The sequence below is a fragment of the Schistocerca cancellata genome, chromosome 3 (genome assembly GCF_023864275.1).
Source record: "Schistocerca cancellata isolate TAMUIC-IGC-003103 chromosome 3, iqSchCanc2.1, whole genome shotgun sequence".
Lineage (NCBI taxonomy): Eukaryota > Metazoa > Arthropoda > Insecta > Orthoptera > Acrididae > Schistocerca > Schistocerca cancellata.
In genome coordinates this window covers 618,546,343-618,569,759 of record NC_064628.1, presented here as the reverse complement: position 1 = coordinate 618,569,759, position 23,417 = coordinate 618,546,343, and the positions used below count along the sequence as shown (strand labels likewise).

Sequence of the window (23,417 nt, the reverse complement as noted above, 5' to 3'; positions counted from 1 at the left end):
TTGACCATGACATATCACTAATTTTGATCCCCTTTATAAGAAGGGATCAGAAGATCAAAACAAACTGCAAAAAGATTTATAAAAGACATCTTTATGGTGCAGAAATTCGCAATTGACACTAAACAATGAAAAGTGTGAGGTCATCTACATGAATACTAAAAGTAGTCCCTTCAACTTCGGTTACAAAGTCAGTGAAATCTAAAGGCCATAAATTCCACTAAATACTTGGGAATTACAATTACGAACAATTTAAAGCCGGCCGGTGTGGCCGTGCGGTTCTAGGCGCTACAGTCTGGAGCCGAGCGACGGCGACGTTCGTGGGTTCGAATCCTGCCTCGGGCATGGATGTGTGTCATGTCCTTAGGTTAGTTAGGTTTAATTAGTTCTAAGTTCTAGGCGACTGATGACCTCAGATGTTAAGTCGCATAGTGCTCAGAGCCATTTGAACAACTTAAATTGGAAAGAGCACATAGAAAATGTTGAGGGAAGGCAAACCAAAGGCTTCGTTTTATTGGCAAAACACTTAGAAAATTTAACAGATCTACTAAAGAGACTGCTTACCCTACGCATTTCCGTCCTCCTTTGGGGTACTGCTGCGCAATCTGGGATCCTTACCAGGTAGGATTAACGAAGTACATCGAGAAAGTTCAAAGAAGACAGCCACGTTTTTTACTATCCCGAAATAGAGGAGAGAGTGCCCCGGGCATGATATAGGATTTGGGATCTTGACTCAAGATGGTATACTTAGTGATAAAACAAAGCAGTAGGCTTTTACCAGAAATACTGACCCTTAGACAATGTGTCTAATAGTATATTTTAAATACGACAGCATGCCATCTTAGGCACTGTATAACATTAAAACACTTGATAACGGCAACTTAAAGCCGAAATCATGATCGTGTAAATGTACACTGCAAATAAAAAAAAAAACAGTCTAAAGGCGGTACTGACTTTAAAGAAACACCGGAAACAGTAGATCTAGAGATGTTTAGAAGCCTGAAAATCTCGTGTACAGACGTATGACACAAGTGACACCCAATCACCGGACAACGTTCGAAGTCCGTGACTTCCGCGGAGCGCCTAATTCTGCTCTCTGACGATGTCTAATGACTACTGAGGTCGCTGATATGGACTACCTGGCGGTAGGTGGCAGCACAATGTACGTAATATAAAAAACGTATGTTTTGGGGGTGTCCGGATACTATTGATCACATAGTGTTCATACAAACTACGCAAGCCACCGTATGGAGTCAGAAACAACTGTGTATATACAGTACCTCCGTATGAGCTCCAATTTCTCGTTTCTTATCCTCGTAACCGTTATGCAAAATGTACGATGGCGGCAGTAGAATCGTTCTGCAGTCAGCTTCAAATGCCGGTTCTCTAAATTTTCTCCGTAGCGTTCCTCGAAAAGAACGTTGCCTTTCCTCCAGGGATTTGCATTTGAGTTCCCGAGGCATCTCCGTAATACTTATGTGTTGATCGCTCCTACCAGTAACAAGTCTAACAGCCCGTCATCGATAGAGAAGTTATTATTAAACACTTGACAAGCCGGGCAAACCCGTGCTGTTTGCTGCTACCCAGCAAGGCAGCAAATAGCGATCCTCTGTATCATGTGCTGACCTAGACACACAGAACGTGGCATTGCCTCTGCCCTTGCTCACGGTTTCAAACGACCTTCTGGCATACAGTGGATGTGACTGCTCTCTCTCTGCGGTAATAATCTCCAAAGTCGATGCTCCGAGCTCTGCCATGTGGCAAGAGCACGTACGCGGGTGATGAACACGCAACACCACTGTATAATACCGCAGAAAATATGTGGTTCCTGTTACTACGTCGGGGAATAAAGTTGTGAGTTTACAGTGTGGTTAACCCTGACAGAAGCACAATCTGAAGTCGGCATACAAATAGGAGACCGAGGTTGTGAGCAGTATTTAATAATTGTTTATATTCTCTGTTATTGGCATATTCGAAGGACTTTTCTGTTGCTTCTGAAAAGCATCCTGTAAACATATCCTCAGTGTTCTCTAAAAAACCTGATAGGCAACGGAAAAGGCTTTGATTTTCTACAAAAAAAAACAGGAAAAAATACGTCTGATATCTGATGATGCTGGAGTAAGATTTCCATAAAATACGCTAACAGGAAAGGTAAGAAGGCATAACTGTAGATTCAAGCGTCTGTATTACAAACCCTTTGGGGTTTGACAATTATGCAGATTGGCCTTGCAAAATATTTGTGGATGAGATAAAGTGATTCTGCAGTCTGACTCAAATTAGAAGTCAGTAACCTAAATAAATTACGAGATTCCGGTTGAACCATATAATAAACTGAAGACAACATTACCTGTGTGACCTCCACATCGTTCCTGACAAATGAGTATATTTTGTCTAAAGAATTTTGAGGAATGTCGTTTGCCTTGTGATTGCAACAGAAAACCTTGAAGCTGTATTATTCCCACGCAGCACTGTGACGTATCATAACTTAATACATTCTTCTCGAAATAAGGTTGTAACCGTAAAACAGAGCACTTAGGACGAACATTGTACAGATGTCTAATTAAGTTCTTTGGATCAACAGCGATCATAACACAGAAAGCTGTGGTTGATTCAAAGATGTGAACCAGAAATCACCCACGTACGTTTGCTAAGTAAATTTTAAAATTTGACCTAGATAATGAGGTATGAGTGAGAGAGCACATCAGATAACTTTGAACCCGTGTGATTTGGCGCCGAACATTACTAACACTAAATATGTTGAAGAAGAAATGTTTTATTATCCAAATAAATTCAATACCTCAATTAATTGTGGAGTACACTTTAAATTCGGGGCTTGACTACAGAATAAAACCAGCATCTAAATATCGGCACGCATGCGACATCGTGCGCTACCAACGACGTCCAAAACGCCGCGCGTGAAATGAGATTTTTTCGGGGCTTTACCTCGGGTTCTATTGATAGCAGAAAAGGCAGGGTCAAGTGTTTTCGTTAGCCCTAGGGCTAGGGACCATTTTGATACCAAGAAGAAGGATCGGCTCACCGTAATTAAACCTACAGTGTAGGTTCGACCTTAAATATTACACACTGCCTCCAGCTCAGGCAAATGGAGCAGAACGGTTGGTTCTTTTTGCATTTGATGTGGTCTACGGTACGCATTAAGAGGCCAATAGAGGCACTATTAGTTCATAGGAGGTTCCTGAGAAAACCCGGAAACAGCGTTTTCTCCATTTATTCCTCGACAGCAGCGGATTATCTAAATAACTAACACGTAACATTGAGCAAATTTCAACAGTATGTTCTCTAGATATTTATCGAGTATTTCCATCTCCCCATTTCAAAAATCTTTATCTGCTATCGAGAAACACACCAAAACCACGATGTTTGGATACCAAATCCGAACCACGGACTCCAAGACGGTTACACACAGTAAACGGCTGTAATTTTTACCATATGTTCCAAAGATCCTGATCTCGAACGGTTTTGAATTTTTTTTGATATCTTTATCCGTTTTCCAGATGTAGAGGTTCAAATTTTCCATATTTGTCCACAAAAAAACCAAGTGACATCCGATGCGAAGCGAAAACGTAGTTCATAAAATAGCATAGTACTGAGAAGTACGCTGTAAAATGTCTCCTTTATCATCAGAAGAGTTTTGGGAAGCCTGTGTTGAAGTACTGAAGAACATGCAAAATTTTTGTGCGCGTTAAATCCGGTCTGAGGTGTAAAATTAGTTTTGCGTTATGTCAGTTTCTCATGAGCAGACTGTCAGCATAGTACTGGCTCATGAAGTTACTTCCATGCTGTAATATAACAGGGAAAACTCTCCTATTGGAGCACGAAAAAGGCGATTATGCCCCTGTGTAAATGACTGACTCAAAAGTGGGGTACCAGCTGCTTCATTCTATCTTCTTCAGCACCGTTAAAATTTTTCCCAAACATTTTGACATGCGAGCATATTTGCGCATTTTTATGATGAGAGAGAAGGGGACAATGGCAGTGCAGTGGGAAACCGATGGAAAAGTGATAAATACTGGAAGAAAGTTGACAGTGGCTGTGGTATGGAAAGAGCGAAGATGATTATGACAGTCTGAGAGAAATATAGAGACTCAGCGTCTGGAGAACATAAGAACATAATTGACAGTGACAGAATCGTGTTGGGAAAAAAGTGAAAGTGCCAGTGGGCGAGTAATAAAAAGGAGAAAGTGGAAGTGGGTGAGAGCCAGTGATTATGAGAAACATAATCTGTGACAGTGACAACGAGGAAAAAAGAAACAGTGACAGTGAGAAGAGACAGCAACAGCGAGAAGGAATGAACAAGGTGGTAGCAGTTGGAGAGGGCAAGAGAGAGAGAGAGATAGAGAGAGAGAGAGAGAGAGTCAGGAGTCAGACAGTACGAAGGAGTTCGTGGCTGTGAGACAGCAGACACTGCTAGTCAGAGAGACAAAAAAGATAATGACAATGAGTTGGGCTGAAAGAATGAGAATGGGCAACCGGGATGGTTGGGTATGAGGTACTTACAGCGGCGGATTAGTGAGTGTGAACGAGATTCAATTAGGGGAGCTTGTGCGAGTGAGAAGTGAGTCGCATGTTGAAAAGAACGCGAATATGTTCGCGTGTAAAAAAATTTAGGATGATTTTTAAGGGTGCCGAGGAAAGTAGACTGAGGTAGCTGGTATCCCACTTTTCAGCCACATACTTTTAAACAGGAACACATTCGTCTTTCTTCCGTTGGCATGCGTATTGCGAGAAATATCGTAGCATCATCGCATTTATTCTCTTGGAACGCTAATAAATTTTTATAGCTTTCTAGCAATGCACAAATCACTTTCAATAAATATCATCTAGTAACAGATTGTCTCTCGACATCTTTAAGTTACAGACAAAACATACATGTAGTATAATCATGACATGACTCGTTATTTTCTCCGTGGTTGGCATGCGAGATGATGGCGGTTCCATTCCAAATCCGGTCATACTGATTCATGTTTCCCGTTGTTTCCCTAAACTGCTTAAGGCCAACGCCGGGATAGTTCCTCCAAAAAAACGCCGCAGCTGATTAATTTTCCCCATTATTCTGCAATCCCATCCTGAGCTCCGAGTGAAATCTGGTATCGCAGGACAGAGCGGATCAGATTGTGGAAAGGGGCGAAGGTCAATTCAAAATGGTTCAAATGGCTCTGAGCACTATGGGACGTAACATCTGAGGTCATCAGTCCCCTAGAACTTAGAACTACTTAAACCTAACTAACGTAAGGACATCACACACATCCATGCCCGAGGCAGGATTCGAACCTGCGACCGTAGCGGTCGCGCGGTTCCAGACTGAATCGCCTAGAACCGCTCGGCCACACCAGCCAAAAAATTACAAAAAAAATATTTTTTGGTGTGCTATAATTAAAAATTAACAATTTTCTTTTTTTCCCTTTACCTGCACAGTGAAACCTTGCTTCTCGCCAAATTTCATGATTCTACATCAACTGTAAGTATCGTATAGGTTTTAATGAGTAAGTTTGCATCAAAATGTTCGACATAAATGGCCGTATCTTTTGATTGCACCGACTTAGAAGACTAAATTCTTTACGCCACCAAAGTGCCTTAGAACTTAGTATGTGACATAAATTTCACTTGATACATCTACTCGTTCTTGGAAAAAAGAGTTTTTAACAATCGGGCAGATAAAAAGACGGATAACAAAGTGATCCTGTAAAGGTTCTTTGGAGCACTGTAGATGGTGCGGGACCGATTGCCGGTGGTCACGATACCACCAATGACGTAAACCATCGCAATAAAGTAGTGTAAATGTGCCAGTCTGTTAGATGGAATCGGTGCAGTAACATTAACATGCAGACATGAGAGAACAGTAGAAAGGAATTATCGTGTTGGGACACGCATGTAGATGAAGATGTCTGATTTGTTGGTGTATTAAAGCGGACAGCCCAAGCTGTCTACAAGGAATGATAAACCTCTCGCAGACAAGTAATATGGTGTAAGAACAGTGGTCATAAAAGGAGCCTAACCGACAGCGACTGGAGACGACTCAATGTCAATCGATTGCAAACCGACAGTAACTTCTGCTCTCAGTGAGTGCGGTTTCATGTCGACCAGTTTCCGAGCGAACAATGTGGACTGAAATGCATGCAGTGGACGTTTAGAGTCGGGAACCTCGTAAAATGCCATTACTTTGCAGCAGAAGATAACGCCGCTCGTCTTCAGCGGCCAAATAATGCAGAAACTGGACAGGAGGGGTCTGGAGGCGTGTAGTGCAATCCGACAAATCGAGGTTTTGTGTTTTTTCAAACGAACCAAGGTGCTGGGTGCACCGATAGCCAAATGAGGCATCTAACACGCGCTGTGGGGAGGGTGTAGTTCAGGCTGGTGTTAGGGTTGTTTTTCTGAAGACTGTTTGGGCTCACTCAACCAGATTACTGTGTACATGAACTAGGTCGTTTGTTTCCACATCCACATTGCGCAATTGTTGCCTTTTCTTCTAGGTAAGCATGCAGAGTATGCAGTGGACACCCCTACTTTCCAAGATAACAAAATCTGTATGCACAGGGCTGTACATATACATTCCTGGTTTGGCGAATACTCTGGCGGCCTATTGCAACTTGACTGGTCTGCAAAATCACACTGTCATAATCCCAAATGAAATGTGTAGGAGTCTTTTGAATAGCGGATGAAGTGTCTCAGTCAATGTCCTTGCTGTTTGGTAGCTCTCTGTATGTAATCTGTTATGCATATAAAACAGTGTGTGTGTGTGTGTGTGTGTGTGTGTGTGTGTGTGTGCATGTCCTTGACCGATTTCAGACAAATCCAGCAAAGAAACAGCATGCATTGTATCAGAATTGTGGGCTTTATAACCTCCTAGCTCCAATAGGAGCAGAGTAGGCCTGCAGGCTGGCCTACACAACAGCTGTGTTGTGTTGAAGTAGTATCAGCCTTACTTTATGGAGTTTCTTGGCAGAGCAACCTACATGTCAGGGGTGAGAAATAGTTTTCAAGCTGTTGATATGCAGGCTGCCCTGTGTGTGAATGGGCAGGGATGGGTGAAGATTGAGTGGCAGAGTGGAGCTAATGGACAGAGAAATGGGCAGGAGGATATGGTCAGAGAGGGGACAAGAGAGGATGGACACAGAGGAGGCAGTTTAAGGAGCAGAGAGCGATGGATGAGATGGATGGGGAGAGAAGGAGGTGGTGCTTGACAGGAAGAGGGGGAATGAGATAGGGCAGAGGGAGAGGTAGAAGCAGATCGAAAAGGAGAGGGGGAGTAGGAGATGGATAGGGAGGGTGTGGCAGTAGGAGGTAGATGGGGAGAGAGGGTAGTAGGAGAAAGTAGGGTGATGTGGGTAGGAGAAGGTATAGGGAAAGGCTAGCAGGAGGAGATAGGTAGGGTGTGGAGGGGGCAGATGAGATGGATGAGGAGAGTGGGTGAAAGAGGTGGATGAAGAGACAGGTGGAGGAGGATGTGGACAGAGGGAGGGGATAAAGATATTGTCATAGTCAGGAAGAGCAGAAGGAGGAAATGGACAGAGAAAGATGGGAGGAATAGACAGAGAGGGGAGGGAAGAGGAGTTGGATGGAGAGAGGGACTAGGAAGATAAGATGGACAGAAAGAGAGGGGCAGGTAAGACACGGAGAGAGATGGGCGAGGAGTGGCAGGAGGAGATGTGTAGAGAGAGGGGGAAGAGGATATAGTCAGGGAGGGGGGATCATGTCTGGACAGAAAGAGGGCAATACGAGATGGACATAGAGAGAGCGAGATGTAGGAGGCAGCTGGAAGTTGTACATGCTTCCTGGGCAGTTGGGAAAGAAAGAGGGAAGGAGGGGATGGGCAGAGAGAGGCGGAGGAGGATGTGGACAGAGGGAGGGGATGAAGATATTGTCATAGTCAGGGCGCAGAAAAAAATGCGCAAAGAGAGGGATGAGGAGGAGATGATGTAGAGTGTAGGGAGAAGGAAATAGACAGATAGAGGTGGGAGGATAAGGTGAACAGAGACAGGGAGGGGAGGGGAGGCAGGAAGGAGTGGACAGATGAACGTGTATGCATGCGAAGTCGCTCGGAAAAGACTAGTCATCAGTGGTTGACTTCCCTCAGATGCGTCTTAGGAGCAGAAGCCTGACGTCTTTCTTCTAGAGGAATTATCGTCACGGCTGAAGGTAGTGTTGGATAGTGTCACCGTGACGGCTCCCCAGGGTGACTGCCTTTCTGCCTCATGTGTTTATTTGTATGTTTTAATGGGAGTTCGGTACTTGCCAAAAGAAAATTTGAGTGTGGAGCGTCTCGGAGGGAGGGTAGCTGACATGGAGTGTTTTGCGCGACAGGAGTGGGCCTGGGGCTGATGCTGCCCGCATCGTACACGAGCTTCAACACGTACTTCAGCGAGCGGCGCGTGCCGGTGATGGGCGCGACGCAGACGGTGCTGTCGGCCGGCGTGATGGTGTACCCGCTGCTGGTGGAGCGGCTGGTGGCGTGGCGCGGCTTCCGCGCGGCCCAGGCGGCCGTGGCCGGCCTCTCGCTGCTCGCCGTGGCCGGCGCGCTCGCCTACCTGCCGCTCGCCAGCGCGCCCAGCTCCGCGCTGCCCGCCTGCTGCCGCCGGCGCAGGGCCAGCCTGGGCGACGCGGCCGCAGACGACAACGACAGGGTGAGCGCGCCTCGCTTCTTCCATAGCCAAATAGACAGTGTAAATGGGTGCTACGCTGAGTACCCGGCTTCGGTTCCCATTTCTGCCAAGGATTTTTCCTTCGTGGAAGGACTGGTGCGGGGTCTACTCAGCTTTGTGGTGGCAATTGAGGGGCTACTTGACCGAATGGTAGCAGCTCCCTGTTTGTTAATACGACATTGACCGGGAGAGCAGTGCGCTGACCATACGCCCCTCCTGCAAGAAAGTGATGCTGGGAGTGTTAGGTGATACAGATGCGTCTTCATACGTTATGGTCTAAGGCACATGTAACTCCTTTATGGACTCAGTTTTCTCCTCCTTCCAGAACCTCTTCCTCTCTCTACTCCTTGAGAGATCTCCATATCCTCTTTTCTTGTCTGCTCCACTGGAGACTCTCTATCCTTTATCTTGCTCTTTTTGTATTGTTAATCTCTGCCTGACTGGTCGATTTGTACTATCTTCTCCAATTTTCCTATCGTTGCCCCTTGATCCCCAATTCCAATCAGACCACTGCGAAATAAACAAGCCACCTGTTTCGTGTCTTTCTTCTTAACCTACAAGCTGTCCTCACAATCCTTTTCCCTCATTTTATCATGTTCATCAAGATGATATTTCCGCAAAAGCTGCCCTTTTCAGTCTCATTTCCCATAGTATTGACCTCATGCTCCCAGAAAGTTGGTTCTTACTTCTTTCCATCCATCTGTCACCACCTCTTTTAGGCTCCAGTATTTCCCTTCATATGTTCCTCTCTGTTTCTCTGATTCTTCTGCACCACATCTTCCTAGTGTCATTGTTTCGACCGCCTAAACACTGCCTGTCAAAAGTGATGCTTCCAATAGTCAGCACGGAGCGATGTGGCGCACTGGCTAGCACACTGGACTCACACTAGGGAGGGCGACGATTCAATCCCGTGTCCGGCCATCTTGATTTAGGTTTTCCGTGATTTCCCTAAATCGCTCCAGGCAAATGACGGGATGGTTCCTTTGAAAGGGCACGGCCCACTTCCATCTCCGTCCTTCCCTAATCCGATGAGACCGATGACCTCGCTGTCTGGTATCCTCCCCCAAAACAAACCAATCCAAAAGTCATGGTCAGATGTCAGCGTAACTTACTACACACAGACACAATTGGCGGTTATATAAGTGATTAGAGTTGCAGTTCTTGTGACAGACACACTGTCCAGTAAAATTAATGTCACCACCTGTCAGAAGTCTGAATAAGCATCTTTTGCAGCAGAGAGCACTGCGAGGCGTGCAGGAAGATGATTAGTTGAGGTTTTGGTACGAACCACCAGGATTTGGAGCCGTGCAGACCCCACTGCCGTGGCCAGCTGGGCTGGGCTTCTCTGTTGACGATCCACGGTGCAAACAGCCCGACCGACGTGGCCCCACAGATTCTCAATTGGATTGGCAACACTCAATAAATGTCATAATAACGTGGAACTTATTTTTTGAAGTCCTCTCGTGGTACGCACTTACACAGCTGTGCACAAACTCGTAGCGAAACTTCGAAACTTAATGGTAGGTTTCCTCATGAGGACATCAATTTAAAATGACAGTAGGCTTCGTAATTTAATCAATGTCCTTGTGAAGTGAGCTTATTAAAAATATGACTAAAAATAACTATACATTTTCTTTAGTATTAGATGCTTGGCAGAAAGTCGTTTTTTTTCGTGCATTGGTCTGCCCAGGTGGCCGAGCGGTTCTAGGCGCTACAGTCTGGAGCCGCGCGACCGCTGCGGTCGCAGGTTCGAATCCTGCCTCGTGCATGGGTGTGTGTGATGTCCTTAGGTTAGTTAGGTTTAAGTAGTTCTAAGTTCTAGGGGACTGATGACCTCAGAAGTTAAGTCCCATAGTGCTCAGAGCCATTCGAAACATTTTTTTCGTGCATTGTTAAACCAGGACAGTCCCATTCAAAATCACAGAATCTATGCACACTGAAGTATAGTTATTTCTCTCTCATTCAAAAATTATTCCAGCAACTATTATACTAACTGGCTAAATGTTGAAAATGACTAACGATGTCTGTTTATTGAGAACCACATACTCTTCTGATCAGATACACACTGCCTGAAGAGGCCAGTAGATAATGATGATATGACCGAGAACTCTTGATTATGAAGTTTCTGTCGTGCGCAGGAGCTGCAGTCCCCTGTGTCGAACGGCAAATTGTGCGACGACCTGCTGTCCGAGGGAGGCAAAGTGTCCGACCAGCAGCTGGTGGCCAACGGGAAGCTGGTGGCGGAGCAGCTGTCCGGCAAGCACCATCAGGCGCCGCGGCAGGAGGACCGCGAGAACAGCCGGCGGCTGCTGCTGGACCCAGGCCGGGGCGCCGACGGCGACAGCGACGGCGACGACGACGTCGACGCCCCGACGGTAAGCTGCCCAACGGTCGGAAGCCGTGCCGAGCGCTGACTGAGATTTCGCGATCAGAAAACACTGGGGCCCGCTTCCATGGCCGAAGTAGGGCTTTTACGCGATGCCCCGCCCAGCTGGAATGTACCTGGCGCGATTGGCCCCTCGGCTGTCGAGAGGCACTTCTAACACCCTGCTGCATTCGTTCAAGCCCTGGAGGGCGCAGCTCCTGCTACCGCATTGTCTTTGTTTTCTGTTTCCTGTCTTCTCTACCTACCACTGCTGTGACACACCGACAGTACTCCACGATTTTAACTATTTCTTCCTTGACTGCCCCTTCCTGTCGACTTCCGGTTGCTTGGTGGTGTTTGGGACGCCGTGACCAGGCCCCGTCTGGTCACCGCTGCCCTCTCTTTCTCCCGCCCTGTCATCGAGCCGGAGGAGCCCTACCTTTGCTCATCTCCCATCACAGTCTTGAACTAAGGCGACGTTATTACCAAATGCGTCCAGATGTGACGATATTCTTTTCTTGGCTGCTGAAGGACAATCGCTGATATACATCCAGCGGAGAATGAATAATGTGTGCAGGGCAGCATGTCTGTCAAAATCAACCGTTGTGGAGTGGTGCAGAAAGTTCCGTGCTGGTCATGATTCGACTCAAGACATCGATCAATCTAGGAGGTCAGCCACAGTCAAGTGGAAGACACTCGAGCATCCGCCTTATAATCCTTATCTCTCCCCGCGCGATTATCTTGCCTTCGGTCCCTTAAAAAAGGCCTTGAAAGATCAGTGATTCCTGTCGGTCGAGTATGTGCTGCCGATAGTTACGGGTTTCTTCACGCAGCAGGTCACGGTGTTTTACCAAATGGGTATCTTCATCCTGGTTCGCTGGTCGGATGATTGCCTCAATGCTAACGACGATTTTGCCTGATTGGCATACCGATTCTGGACTCTACAGCCATCGAACAGAAACATTTTGATTGCCCTTTATATCTTAACTGACAGGGACTGTACTTGAATGTCGCCTCTTGTCAATGACAATCGGTTTCAAACTCGATAGTAATCGGTGCTGTCGGTGACTGCAGGTCCACCTGATCCAGATTCGGCGCGAACATTGCAGTGCCATCTGCATGCAATCGGTATTAAAATCGAGTACATTGCAAACGCCCATAGCTAACATCTGCACATAAGGCTGCACGTATTCAGTGGGCCAGATCACTCAGAAACCGCACAGAACTTCACTGGAAGCACGTGGCGTTGTCCGACAAGTCGACATTTTGCCACTTTTCAAATGATGCTTGGAGTCGATTGCACCAATGGTCAAATGAGGCGTTAGATCCGAAGAATGTGGAGGATGTAGGTATGGCCGGAGGTTGGTATGAGATTTTTTTGCTTTTTTTCGTACTCTGAAATGGGCCTACTCATTTAGGTTGTTGCGAACATGAAACAGGATGTTTATTTTATCTTTCTCAATGACCAAGTATTGTGCTTTCTTCTACATCTGCATGATGAGGTGTGCTGTGGACACTCCTGCCTTCCCAGATTACAACAGCCAGATTCACAGGCCTGCCTACATTCTTCAGCCACCCTGTGCATCAGGATTGCCTAGCTAAATCCCGCGATTTTAATTCCACAGAAAATATCTAGTACTGTTTAGAACAGCCATAGATTTCAGCAGTCAACAGTCCCGAAATTTGGACGCTCTTTAGATCTAATGAGGAATGAGCAGCTTCAGCTGGATACAGTGGAAGGAAGTTTTTGTTTTTGACACTCTGTCTCGCCAAATTGAGGACATTATCAACTCTAGAGGCCGTGTTGCCATCTCTTATCGGGATGTCTCCTGGGGATGAATTATGAAGGGCGTTCAATAAATAATGCAATACATCCTTTTTCTGAAAGTAGGTTGGTTTTATTCAGGATTCCAGTACATCCTATTATTCCATAATCAACATAATCTCCATTTAATGTGACGGCCTTACTCTACCTCATTGGGAGGGCCTGTATAGTGTACCACTGTGCTGGTCTACGTCGGAACCAACGTCTTGCTGCACCAGTAATCTCATCATCCACGTACTGCTTCCTGCGGAGTGTATCCTTCATTGGGTCAAAATCGTTGCTCTTTATGGTCTTCTGTTAGATGGCAAGGAATCCAGCGGGCACTCAACTTTCAGTACCTCGGCTGGTGGATGAGTGTGTCAGCATTACCAACAGAGACGTGCAGTTGAGAAGCGAAGTTTTTCTGTTTGCTCCGTCGATCACCTCGAATGAGAGCGTCCCCCGTTCCACCACAGCAGGAGTCACAGCTGTACGCCTCGCCCAAAGACTCTCTGTGCTTTCGTTCATCGCCAGGTCTTCGCAGACATTCTGCAAGCGCCTCTGAGATGCTATGGTTTTCCACCAAAAGAAACTCAGTGATAGTGCTCTGCTTGGAACGCAGCTCCGTTACAGACGCCATTTTGAAGGGTACGAATAGCGGCGCCACCTACTGCCTACTAGAACTTGATGAAACCATTGGAATTGAAGCGAGAATATTCTATCATGTTCCACAACAAATTCTGTATTTTTTCAAATGAAATAGGCCGAGAAAAGGAATGTGTTGCATTAGTATTTTAACGCCATTCGTAGTTGCCGGCCGGTGTGGCCGAGAGGTTCTAGGCGCTTCAGTCTGGAACCGCGCGACCGCTAAGGTCTACATCTACATCTACATCCATACTCCGCAAGCCACCTGACGGTGTATGGCGGAGGGTACCATCAGTACCTCTATCGGTTCTCCCTTCCATTCCAGTCTCGTATTGTTCGTGGAAAGATGGATTGTCGGTATGCCTCTGTGTGGGCTCTTAATCTCTCTGATTTTATCCTCATGGTCTCTTCGCGAGATATACGTAGGAGGGAGCAATATACTGCTTGACTCTTCGGTGAAGGTATGTTCTCGAAACTTTGACAAAAGCCCGTACCGAGCTACTGAGCGTCTCTCCTGCAGAGTCTTCCACTGGAGTTTATCTATCATCTCCTTAATGCTTTCGCGATTACTAAATGATCCTGTAACGAAGCGCGCTGCTCTCCGTTGGATCTTCTCTATGTCTTGTATCAACCCTATCTGGTACGGATCCCACACTGCTGAGCAGTATTCAAGCAGTGGGCGAACAAGCGTACTGTAACCTACTTCTTTTGTTTTCGGATTGCATTTCCTTAGGATTCTTGCAATGAATCTCAGTCTGGCATCTGCTTTACCGACGATCAACATTATATGATCATTTCATTTTAAATCACTCCTAATGCGTACTCCCAGATAATTTATGGTATTAACTGCTTCCAGTTGCTGACCTGCTATTTTGTAGCTAAATGATAAAGGATCTATCTTTCTGTGTATTCGCAGCACATTACACTTGTCTACATTGAGATTCAATTGCCATTCCCTGCACCATGCGTCAATTCGCTGCAGATCCTCCTGCATTTCAGTACAATTTTCCATTGTTACAACCTCTCGATACAACACAGCATCATCTGCAAAAAGCCTCAGTGAACTTCCGATGTCATCCACCAGGTCATTTATGTATATTGTGAATAGTAACGGTCCTATGACACTCCCCTGCGGCACACCTGAAATTACTCTTACTTCGGAAGACTTCTCTCCATTGAGAATAACATGCTGCGTCCTGTTATCTAGGAACTCCTCAATCCAATCACACAATTGGTCTGATAGTCCATATGCTCTTACTTTGTTCATTAAACGACTGTGGGGAACTCTATCGAACGCCTTGCGGAAGTCAAGAAACACGGCATCCACCTGTGAACCCGTGTCTATGGCCCTCTGAGTCTCGTGGACGAATAGCGCGAGCTGGGTTTCACATGACCGTCTTTTTCGAAACCCATGCTGATTCCTACAGAGTAGATTTCTAGTCTCCAGAAAAGTCATTGTACTCGAACACAGTACGTGTTCCAAAATTCTACAACTGATCGACGTTAGAGATATAGGTCTATAGTTCTGCACATCTGCTCGACATCCCTTCTTGAAATCGGGGATGACCTGAGCCCTTTTCCAATCCTTTGGAACGCTACGCTCTTCTAGAGACCTACGGTACACCGCTGCGAGAAGGGGGGCAAGTTCCTTCGCGTAGTGTAAAATTGAACTGGTATCCCATCAGGTCCAGAGGCCTTTCCTCTTTTGAGCGATTTTAATTGTTTCTCTATCCCTCTGTCGTCTATTTCGATATATACCGTTTTGTCATATGCGCGACAATCTAGAGAAGGAACTACAGTGCAATCTTCCTCTGTGAAACAACTTTGGAAAAAGACATTTAGTATTTCGGCCTTTAGTCTGTCATCCTCTGTTTCAGTACCATTTTGGTCACAGAGTGTCTGGACATTTTGTTTTGATCCACCTACCGCTTTGACATAAGACCAAAATGTCTTAGGATTTTCTGCCAAGTCAGTACATAGAACTTTACTTTCGAATCCATTGAACGCCTCTCGCATAGCCCTCCTCACACTACATTTCGGTCGCAGGTTCGAATGCTGCCTCGGACATGGATGTGTGTGATGTCCTTAAGTTGGTTAGGTTTAAGTAGGTCTAAGTTCTAGGGGACTGATGACCTCAGATGTTAAGTCCCATAGTGCTCAGAGCCATTTGAACGAAGCCATTCGTCGTTGTTGCCTTTGTCTGTTTATTTCCTGCAACCATTTATGGCAAGTGGAGAGTAGTGACGTGATTGCGACTTGCTCGGGTTTTGTCCGCAGGACCGGGTGGCGGAGGACGCAGAGGCGGCAGCAGGGGACGGCAGCGCGCGCCTGCGCAGAACGGCCTCCCAGGTGTCCGTGGTGAGTGTCGGCGCCGTAGCCGTCATGGTGCCCACTGCTGACGCCAGCGGCCACCCGAGGTCGCCGCGCCGCTTCTCCTGTAGGTAAGGACTCCGCCAGCGGCATGCCTAACTTACCCGTGACACCTCTTCTATGTGTCCACCTAGCTCCACGGCTCTTTGGTATTCCTGTCTCAGAAACTAGGAAAATATTCCGTCTGGAGTAGCGTATCCCGTAAAAAGAAACAGTTGTCGGGGTTGGCGTGGGAGTGAGAGGGGGGCGTGGAAGGGGGGAGGGGGAAGAGTGGGCAATATCAGATGAAACCGTACCACAGTCTTGTATGAACAGTCGTGGCACTCTGTCACATCTAGAGCGACACGACCACCCCAGGTGGCGAAAAGGTCGATCATCTCAACGTCGCGTTTGCTGTAAGAAATTTTTTTCTAATTCTTTTTCTACGTAATTTAAGAAAGTACTACTACATTCTTACTTCCGAAGCGTTACTGAAACATGAAGAGGTAGGAATGATCGTAAAATAAATGCAGAGTTAAAGCTCAAAAATGAACTACATAATCTATAATGTATCTGGAAAGAAATACTTTGTAACTTATTTTAGTCTTTCCATGTCGCCCCAGTTTCCCCGTCAATGGGGATTTGGATTCAATATTCTTTAAATTTTACTTGTCTTTTTAAATTACTTTCTAAGATATTTCCATGGTTGTGTTATTCATATTATGGTAGGCACTTTCTTTGTCACTTAATAATTTTTCGAGGAATCTCATGATTTGAACGTTCTTACACTTCACTCGATTTTCCAATACGTGAATAATTTCGTGTGATGCAATTACTTCATCTTCTAACGACGTCTCTGTTGATAGTTCTGATGTTTATAGGTCCAATATTTCTGGATCTGAAGTAGTAACAATTGTAGAACTGGTTTCTGCTCAGTGCTCAGTTTTATGGCTTTTGCCCTGTGGCCGCTCTCTCTTCATCCAAAGCTATGATGGTGTTCATAAACTGCTTTGGCTAGCTGTGTAGCGGAACAACTTCACGTCACTTTGATGGCGTATGAAGATCTTTCGCAAAAGGTTGCGTGTCCTCCTATTTATTAGCCATTTCGTGTTCCTAAAGATAAATGTTTAAACTTCACTAAATATATGTAGGCTACAAGACAATTGTAACTAAACAGTCTTGTAATTTGATATTTCGTACCCGTAAGGGTCCTCAGTAAATCTTTAGTGTGACAAATTTGGCATCTTATTTTTGTTACTGCTGCTATTTATTGCTGTATAGGCTCCTTTTTGTAAAATCCACGTTAGTACAGTACCACGACTGTTGACTGTGACTGACAGACGGAAGCGCCATTCTGCCAGTTTCGCCCTTCGGGTGCTTCGATTGAGTATTCAGCGGTGATTTTCAGATTAATGTGAGCATTTGATGAGACCTACCCTGTTGACAAGAGCGTTCGTTACAGTTTGCGGCAAGAAAATGAGCCTAGCGTCACACGGGTTGTTGTAGCTGTCGCTTCTTCGCGTGTCAGTATTTCAAGAAGGCGTCAGAATCTTACTTTGAAGTGTGAGTGTATAACTACATCAGTATTGCCATAGAAGACTACAAGGAAGGGGAAAGAGAAGCTTTTACATCCAGAAACAATGGAAGGATTAGAGCGACAGTAGTGTAGCGGGCTGTGTATTGGAATGAACGCTACTGGGTGGGTTGCCGGCCGGAGTGGACAAACGGTTCTAGGCGCTACAATCTGGAACCGCGAGACCACTACGGTCGCAGGTTCGAATCCTACCTCGGGCATGGATGTGTGTGATGTCCTTAGGTTAGTTAGGTTTAAGTAGTTCTAAGTTCTAGGGGACTGATGACCTCAGATGTTAAGTCCCATAGTCCTCAGAGCCATTTGAACCATTTTTTGCTACTGGGTGGTTGGAGCCGTTTTGTTGTTTATCAGGAGGCACTCAACTCCTATTTGGGGTGTCCTGGGTTCGGATGACGTCGGGGAAGCCTGCCTAAGACATCAGAATGTAGCGAACGTCGGAAAGATGGCAGCAGATAGACAGGCAGTTTGAAGATGGCAGTTCTTCGTTGTTCTCTTCGGCTGGCTCTGAGCACTATGGGACTGAACTTCTGAGGTCATCAGTCCCCTAGAACTTAGAACTAACCTAAAGACATCACACACATCCATGCCCGAGGCAAGATTCGAACCTGCGACCGTAGCGGTCGCTCGGTTCCAGACTGTAGCGCCTAGAACCGCTCGGCCACCACGGCCGGCGGCTCTTCGGCTGGTCTCGTAGTAGTTTGGCCTGTGACGTACACACGCAGCCTGGAGGCGGCGTCCTTACTTTCGGTTGGAAACCACCTAAAAACAGCACTCAGACTGGCCGACGCTGCAGCCATGGTCGTGTGTCGCTCACATTCCTCTCTCGCAAGCTAGCGCACTGTGATGGCGAGCACTCAAGCTCAGCGGTCATGATCACTATTTCCCAGTTACTTGAGACCATCAAATTATGATAATTAAACCGTGTTCTGACACTTCTCTGGATGAACTGGCTCTAAATGGCGCACTTCGAACGTTATCTACGATGATATAACTCAGTATTATACCTTTTATACCCCAAAGCGCAGCAGCCTCCACATCTCGGGCCAGCTCATGTAGCAGTGGACCAGCATGACGGACCTCCCGAGGCAATGTCTCCTTGTTCGAACTGCCCGAAAGAAACCTCCCGTATTGGCTGCACCTGACACCCTCTATCCTCGTCTGTATCGATATTTTCTGAAGCGTACAGGCAATCTCTTTGCTTAGCATTCCCACAGGTAATACACTCCTGGAAATTGAAATAAGAACACCGTGAATTCATTGTCCCAGGAAAGGGAAACTTTATTGACACATTCCTGGGGTCAGATACATCACATGATTACACTGACAGAACCACAGGCACATAGACACGGGCAACAGACCATGCACAATGTCGGCACTAGTACAGTGTATATCCACCTTTCGCAGCAATGCAGGCTGCTATTCTCCCATGGAGACGATCGTAGAGATGCTGGATGTAGTCCTGTGGAACGGCTTGCCATGCCATTTCCACCTGGCGCCTCAGTTGGACCAGCGTTCGTGCTGGACGTGCAGACCGCGTGAGACGACGCTTCATCCAGTCCCAAACATGCTCAATGGGGGACAGATCCGGAGATCTTGCTGGCCAGGGTAGTTGACTTACACCTTCTAGAGCACGTTGGGTGGCACGGGATACATGCGGACGTGCATTGTCCTGTTGGAACAGCAAGTTCCCTTGCCGGTCTAGGAATGGTAGAACGATGGGTTCGATGACGGTTTGGATGTACCGTGCACTATTCAGTGTCCCCTCGACGATCACCAGTGGTGTACGGCCAGTGTAGGAGATCGCTCCCCACACCATGATGCCAGGTGTTGGCCCTGTGTGCCTCGGTCGTATGCAGTCCTGATTGTGGCGCTCACCTGCACGGCGCCAAACACGCATACGACCATCATTGGCACCAAGGCAGAAGCGACTCTCATCGCTGAAGACGACACGTCTCCATTCGTCCCTCCATTCACGCCTGTCGCGACACCACTGGAGGCGGGCTGCACGATGTTGGGGCGTGAGCAGAAGACGGCCTAACGGTGTGCGGGACCGTAGCCCAGCTTCATGGAGACGGTTGCGAATTGTCCTCGCCGATACCCCAGGAGCAACAGTGTCCCTAATTTGCTGGGAAGTGGTGGTGCGGTCCCCTACGGCACTGCGTAGGATCCTACGGTCTTGGCGTGCATCCGTGCGTCGCTGCGGTCCGGTCCCAGGTCGACGGGCACGTGCACTTTCCGCCGGCCTATGGCGACAACATCGATGTACTGTGGAGACCTCACGCCCCACGTGTTGAGCAATTCGGCGGTACGTCCACCCGGCCTCCCGCATGCCCACTATACGCCCTCGCTCAAAGTCCGTCAACTGCACATACGGTTCACGTCCACGCTGTCGCGGCATGCTACCAGTGTTAAAGACTGCGATGGAGCTCCGTATGCTACGGCAAACTGGCTGACACTGACGGCGGCGGTGCACAAATGCTGCGCAGCTAGCGCCATTCGACGGCCAACACCGCGGTTCCTGGTGCGTCCGCTGTGCCGTGCGTGTGATCATTGCTTGTACAGCCCTCTCGCAGTGTCCGGAGCAAGTATGATGGGTCTGACACACCGGTGTCAATGTGTTCTTTTTTCCATTTCCAGGAGTGTACTTTGACGTATCCCACTACATTGTATCTTTTGCTAGTCCCTCAGCTTTCTATATCCCATTACATTCAAACTTCATACAATCACACACTCTTGGCAGTGTACAGGCAGGAAATGGGAAGTGTGACACATTAAAATATAACACAGATGGGTCCAATGTCATAGCCAATGGTCATAATTTCATGACTACAGGCATAGAAAAATTCTTATTATGGCGAGGAGTACTACGACAATCATTGTAGTGACACCTTAATATCACTGGCATGGAAATGGTTGAAATACTGAGAGTACCGCTTCACCTCGACAGTGCTGGCCAGTTTTTGTGCTGGTCGGTGTAGTGAATATCCTTCCCACACACAATACGAAATGGAAAGGGGGAGAGAGAGAAGCAGTAGTAGTGACACCTAAGCACCGTCCACCGCTACCTGTGAGGTGGCTTGCAGGCTACAGCTATGGACACATGACTACACTCAAGAGCCAAAGAAACTTGTACACCTGCCTAATATCGTGTAAGGCCACCGCGATCATGCAGAAGTGCCGCAACACCACTTGGCCTGGGCTCGCCTAATGTCTGAAGTAGTTTTTGATGATGTCTAGTTTTGTTGGGCGCTCAACTGACCGGTCATGAGCGCCCATCCAAAGTCCCAATTTTTTCACACAGTCCAATTTCTTTACTCATTCCGATTTAGCCAATATCACGAATGATGATGATGATGATGATGAAATGATGAGGACAACACAAACACCCAGTCCCCGGGCACAGAAAATTCGCAACCTGGCCGGGAATCGAACCCGGGACCCCGTGATCCAGAGGGAACAATTCAGCCACTAGACCACGAGCTGTGGACGTCTGAATTAGTGCTGGAGGGAACTGACGCCATTACTGCTACAGGGGTGTCTACAAACACGTAAGAGTACGAGGGATCGACAACCTTAATTCTGATATATAATAAACAAGTATATTTTAACACCAGATTGAAGGTGATATTTGTGAATCACATCAAAGCTATGAAGGAAAGCAGTGGGTAAATATTTTTTTAAAATACAAAATAGTATAAGAAAGTTCCTGCTCGTATAGAAATTGCCCCGGAGTCATAACAGTATTCACTAAATACACTGAAGAGCCAAAGAAACTGGTACACCTGCCTAATATCGTTAGGGCCCTCACGAGCACGCAGAAGTGTCGTAATACGACGTGGCACGAACTCGACTAACGTCTGAAGTGGTGCACACTGGATTCGCCATCCTTGACACCATGAATCCTGCAGGGCTGTCCGTAAAACCGTAAGAGTACGAGGGGTGGAAATCTCTTCTTAACAGCACGTTGCAAGGCACCCCAGATATGCTCAATAGTGTTCATGTCAGTGGAGCTTGGTGGCCAGAAGAGTGTTCGTGGAGCCACTCTGTAGCAATTCTGGACGTGTGGTGTGTCCCACTATCCGGTTGGAATTGCACAAGTCCGTTAGAATGCACAATGGACGTGAATGGACGCAGGTGATCAGACAGAATGCTTACGTACGTGTCACCTGTCAGAGTGGTATCTAGACGTATCAGGCTACGCATATCACACCAGCTGCACCGAGCGAGGTGGCGCGGTGGTTAGCACAGTGGACTCGCATTCGGGAGGATGACGGGTCAATCCCGCGTCCGGCCATCCTGATTTAGGTTTTCCTTGATTTCCCTAGATCACTTCAGGCAAATGCCGGGATGGTTCCTTTGAAAGGGCACGGCCGATTTCCTTCCCCATCCTTCCCTAATTCGAGCTTGTACTCCGTCTCTAATGACCTCGTTGTCGACGGGACGTTAAACACTAACTTCCTCCCACCTCCACACCAACTGCACACGCCCCACAGCACTACCGAGCCTCTACCAGCTTGAACAGTCCCCTGCTGTCATGCAGGGTCCATGCATTCAAGAGGTTGTCTCCAAACCCGTACACGTACACCCGCTCGATACAACAATCCAACTTTAGTGTTGACGGGCACAGGCGAGGCGTAAAGCTTTGTGTCCTGCAGTCATCAAGGGTACACGAGTGTGGCGTCGGCTCCGAAAGCCCATATCGATGATGTTTCGTTGAATTGTTTGCACGCTGACACTTGTTGATGGCCCGGCATTGAAATTTGCAGCAATTTTAGGAAGGTTGCACTGCTCTGAGGTTGAACGAATCTCTTCAGTCGTCGTTGGTCCCCTTCGGATCTTTTTCCGGCGGCAGCGATGTCCGAGATTTGATGTTCTACCGGATTTCTGATATTCTCGGTGCCGACCGAGGTGGCCGAGCGGTTCTAGGCGCTACACTCTGGAACCGTGAGACCGCTACGGTCGCAGGTTCGAATCCTGCCGCGGGCATGGGTGTGTGTGATGTCCTTAGGTTAGTTAGGTTTAAGTAGTTCTAAGTTCTAGGGGACTGATGACCTCAGAAGTTAAGTCCCATAGTGCTCAGAGCCATTTGAACCATTTGATATTCACGGAACACTCGTGCGGGAAAATCCCCACTTCATCGCTACCTCGGAGATGCTGCGTCCCATCACTCACGTGCCGACTATAGCACCACGTTCAAACTCACTTAAATCTTGATAGCCTGCTATTGTAGCATCAGTAAGCGATCTGACAACTGCGCCAGACACTTGTTGTCTTACATAGGTGTTGCCGACCGCAACGCCGTATTCTGCCTGTTTATATATTTCTGTATTTGAATATGCATGCCTATACCAGTTTCTTTGGCTCTTCATTGTGTACGTCCGACAGGCGCCTGTGGCGGTCGGTGCACGACTTTCTGGACCTGGGCCTGCTGCGCGACCCGGTTTACACGAACCTGAACCTGGGCGTGTCGCTGGCGTTCTACTCGGACTTCACGTTCTCGACGCTGCTGCCGCTGTTCCTGGCGTCGGCGGCGGGGCAGGGCCAGGCGCTGGGCGCGCGCGGCGCCGCCGCCTGCCTCACGGTGGGCGCCGCCTGCGACGTGCTGGGCCGCATCGCCTTCTCGCTGCAGGGCGCCTGCCCCCGGTACCGCCTCTCCAGCCGCGCCGTCTTCCTCATCGGCTCCGCCTGCATCGTCATCGCCCGCACAGGTCAGCTGCCATAACAGCCGTCTAACGCACTCATCACAAGTATCCCGACACACGTACAGTGAGGTCACAAATGTCACTGGATAGCGATGTTGACATACGCAAATGCAAGTAGTATCGCATACACTAGGTACACTACTGGCCATTAAAACTGCTACAGAAATGCAGATGATAAACGGGTATTCATTGGACAAATATATTATACTAGAACTGACATGTGATTGCATTTTAACGCAATTTGGGTGCATAGATCCTGAGAAATCAGTACCCAGAACAACCACCTCTGGCCGTAATAACG

General features: G+C 47.4%; 1 protein-coding gene across 1 annotated transcript in view; it reads left to right on the top strand.

Annotated features, from left to right (window-relative positions):
* The window catches only part of LOC126175524 (monocarboxylate transporter 1-like), a 234,397-nt gene that overhangs the window by 200,961 nt on the left and 10,019 nt on the right, over positions 1-23,417 (top strand). Inside the window, exons 6-9 of the mRNA XM_049922351.1 lie at positions 8,320-8,639; positions 10,796-11,032; positions 15,749-15,912; positions 22,800-23,122. Coding sequence (XP_049778308.1) covers positions 8,320-8,639; positions 10,796-11,032; positions 15,749-15,912; positions 22,800-23,122 — 1,044 coding nt within the window. The remainder of the gene's footprint in view (positions 1-8,319; positions 8,640-10,795; positions 11,033-15,748; positions 15,913-22,799; positions 23,123-23,417) is intronic.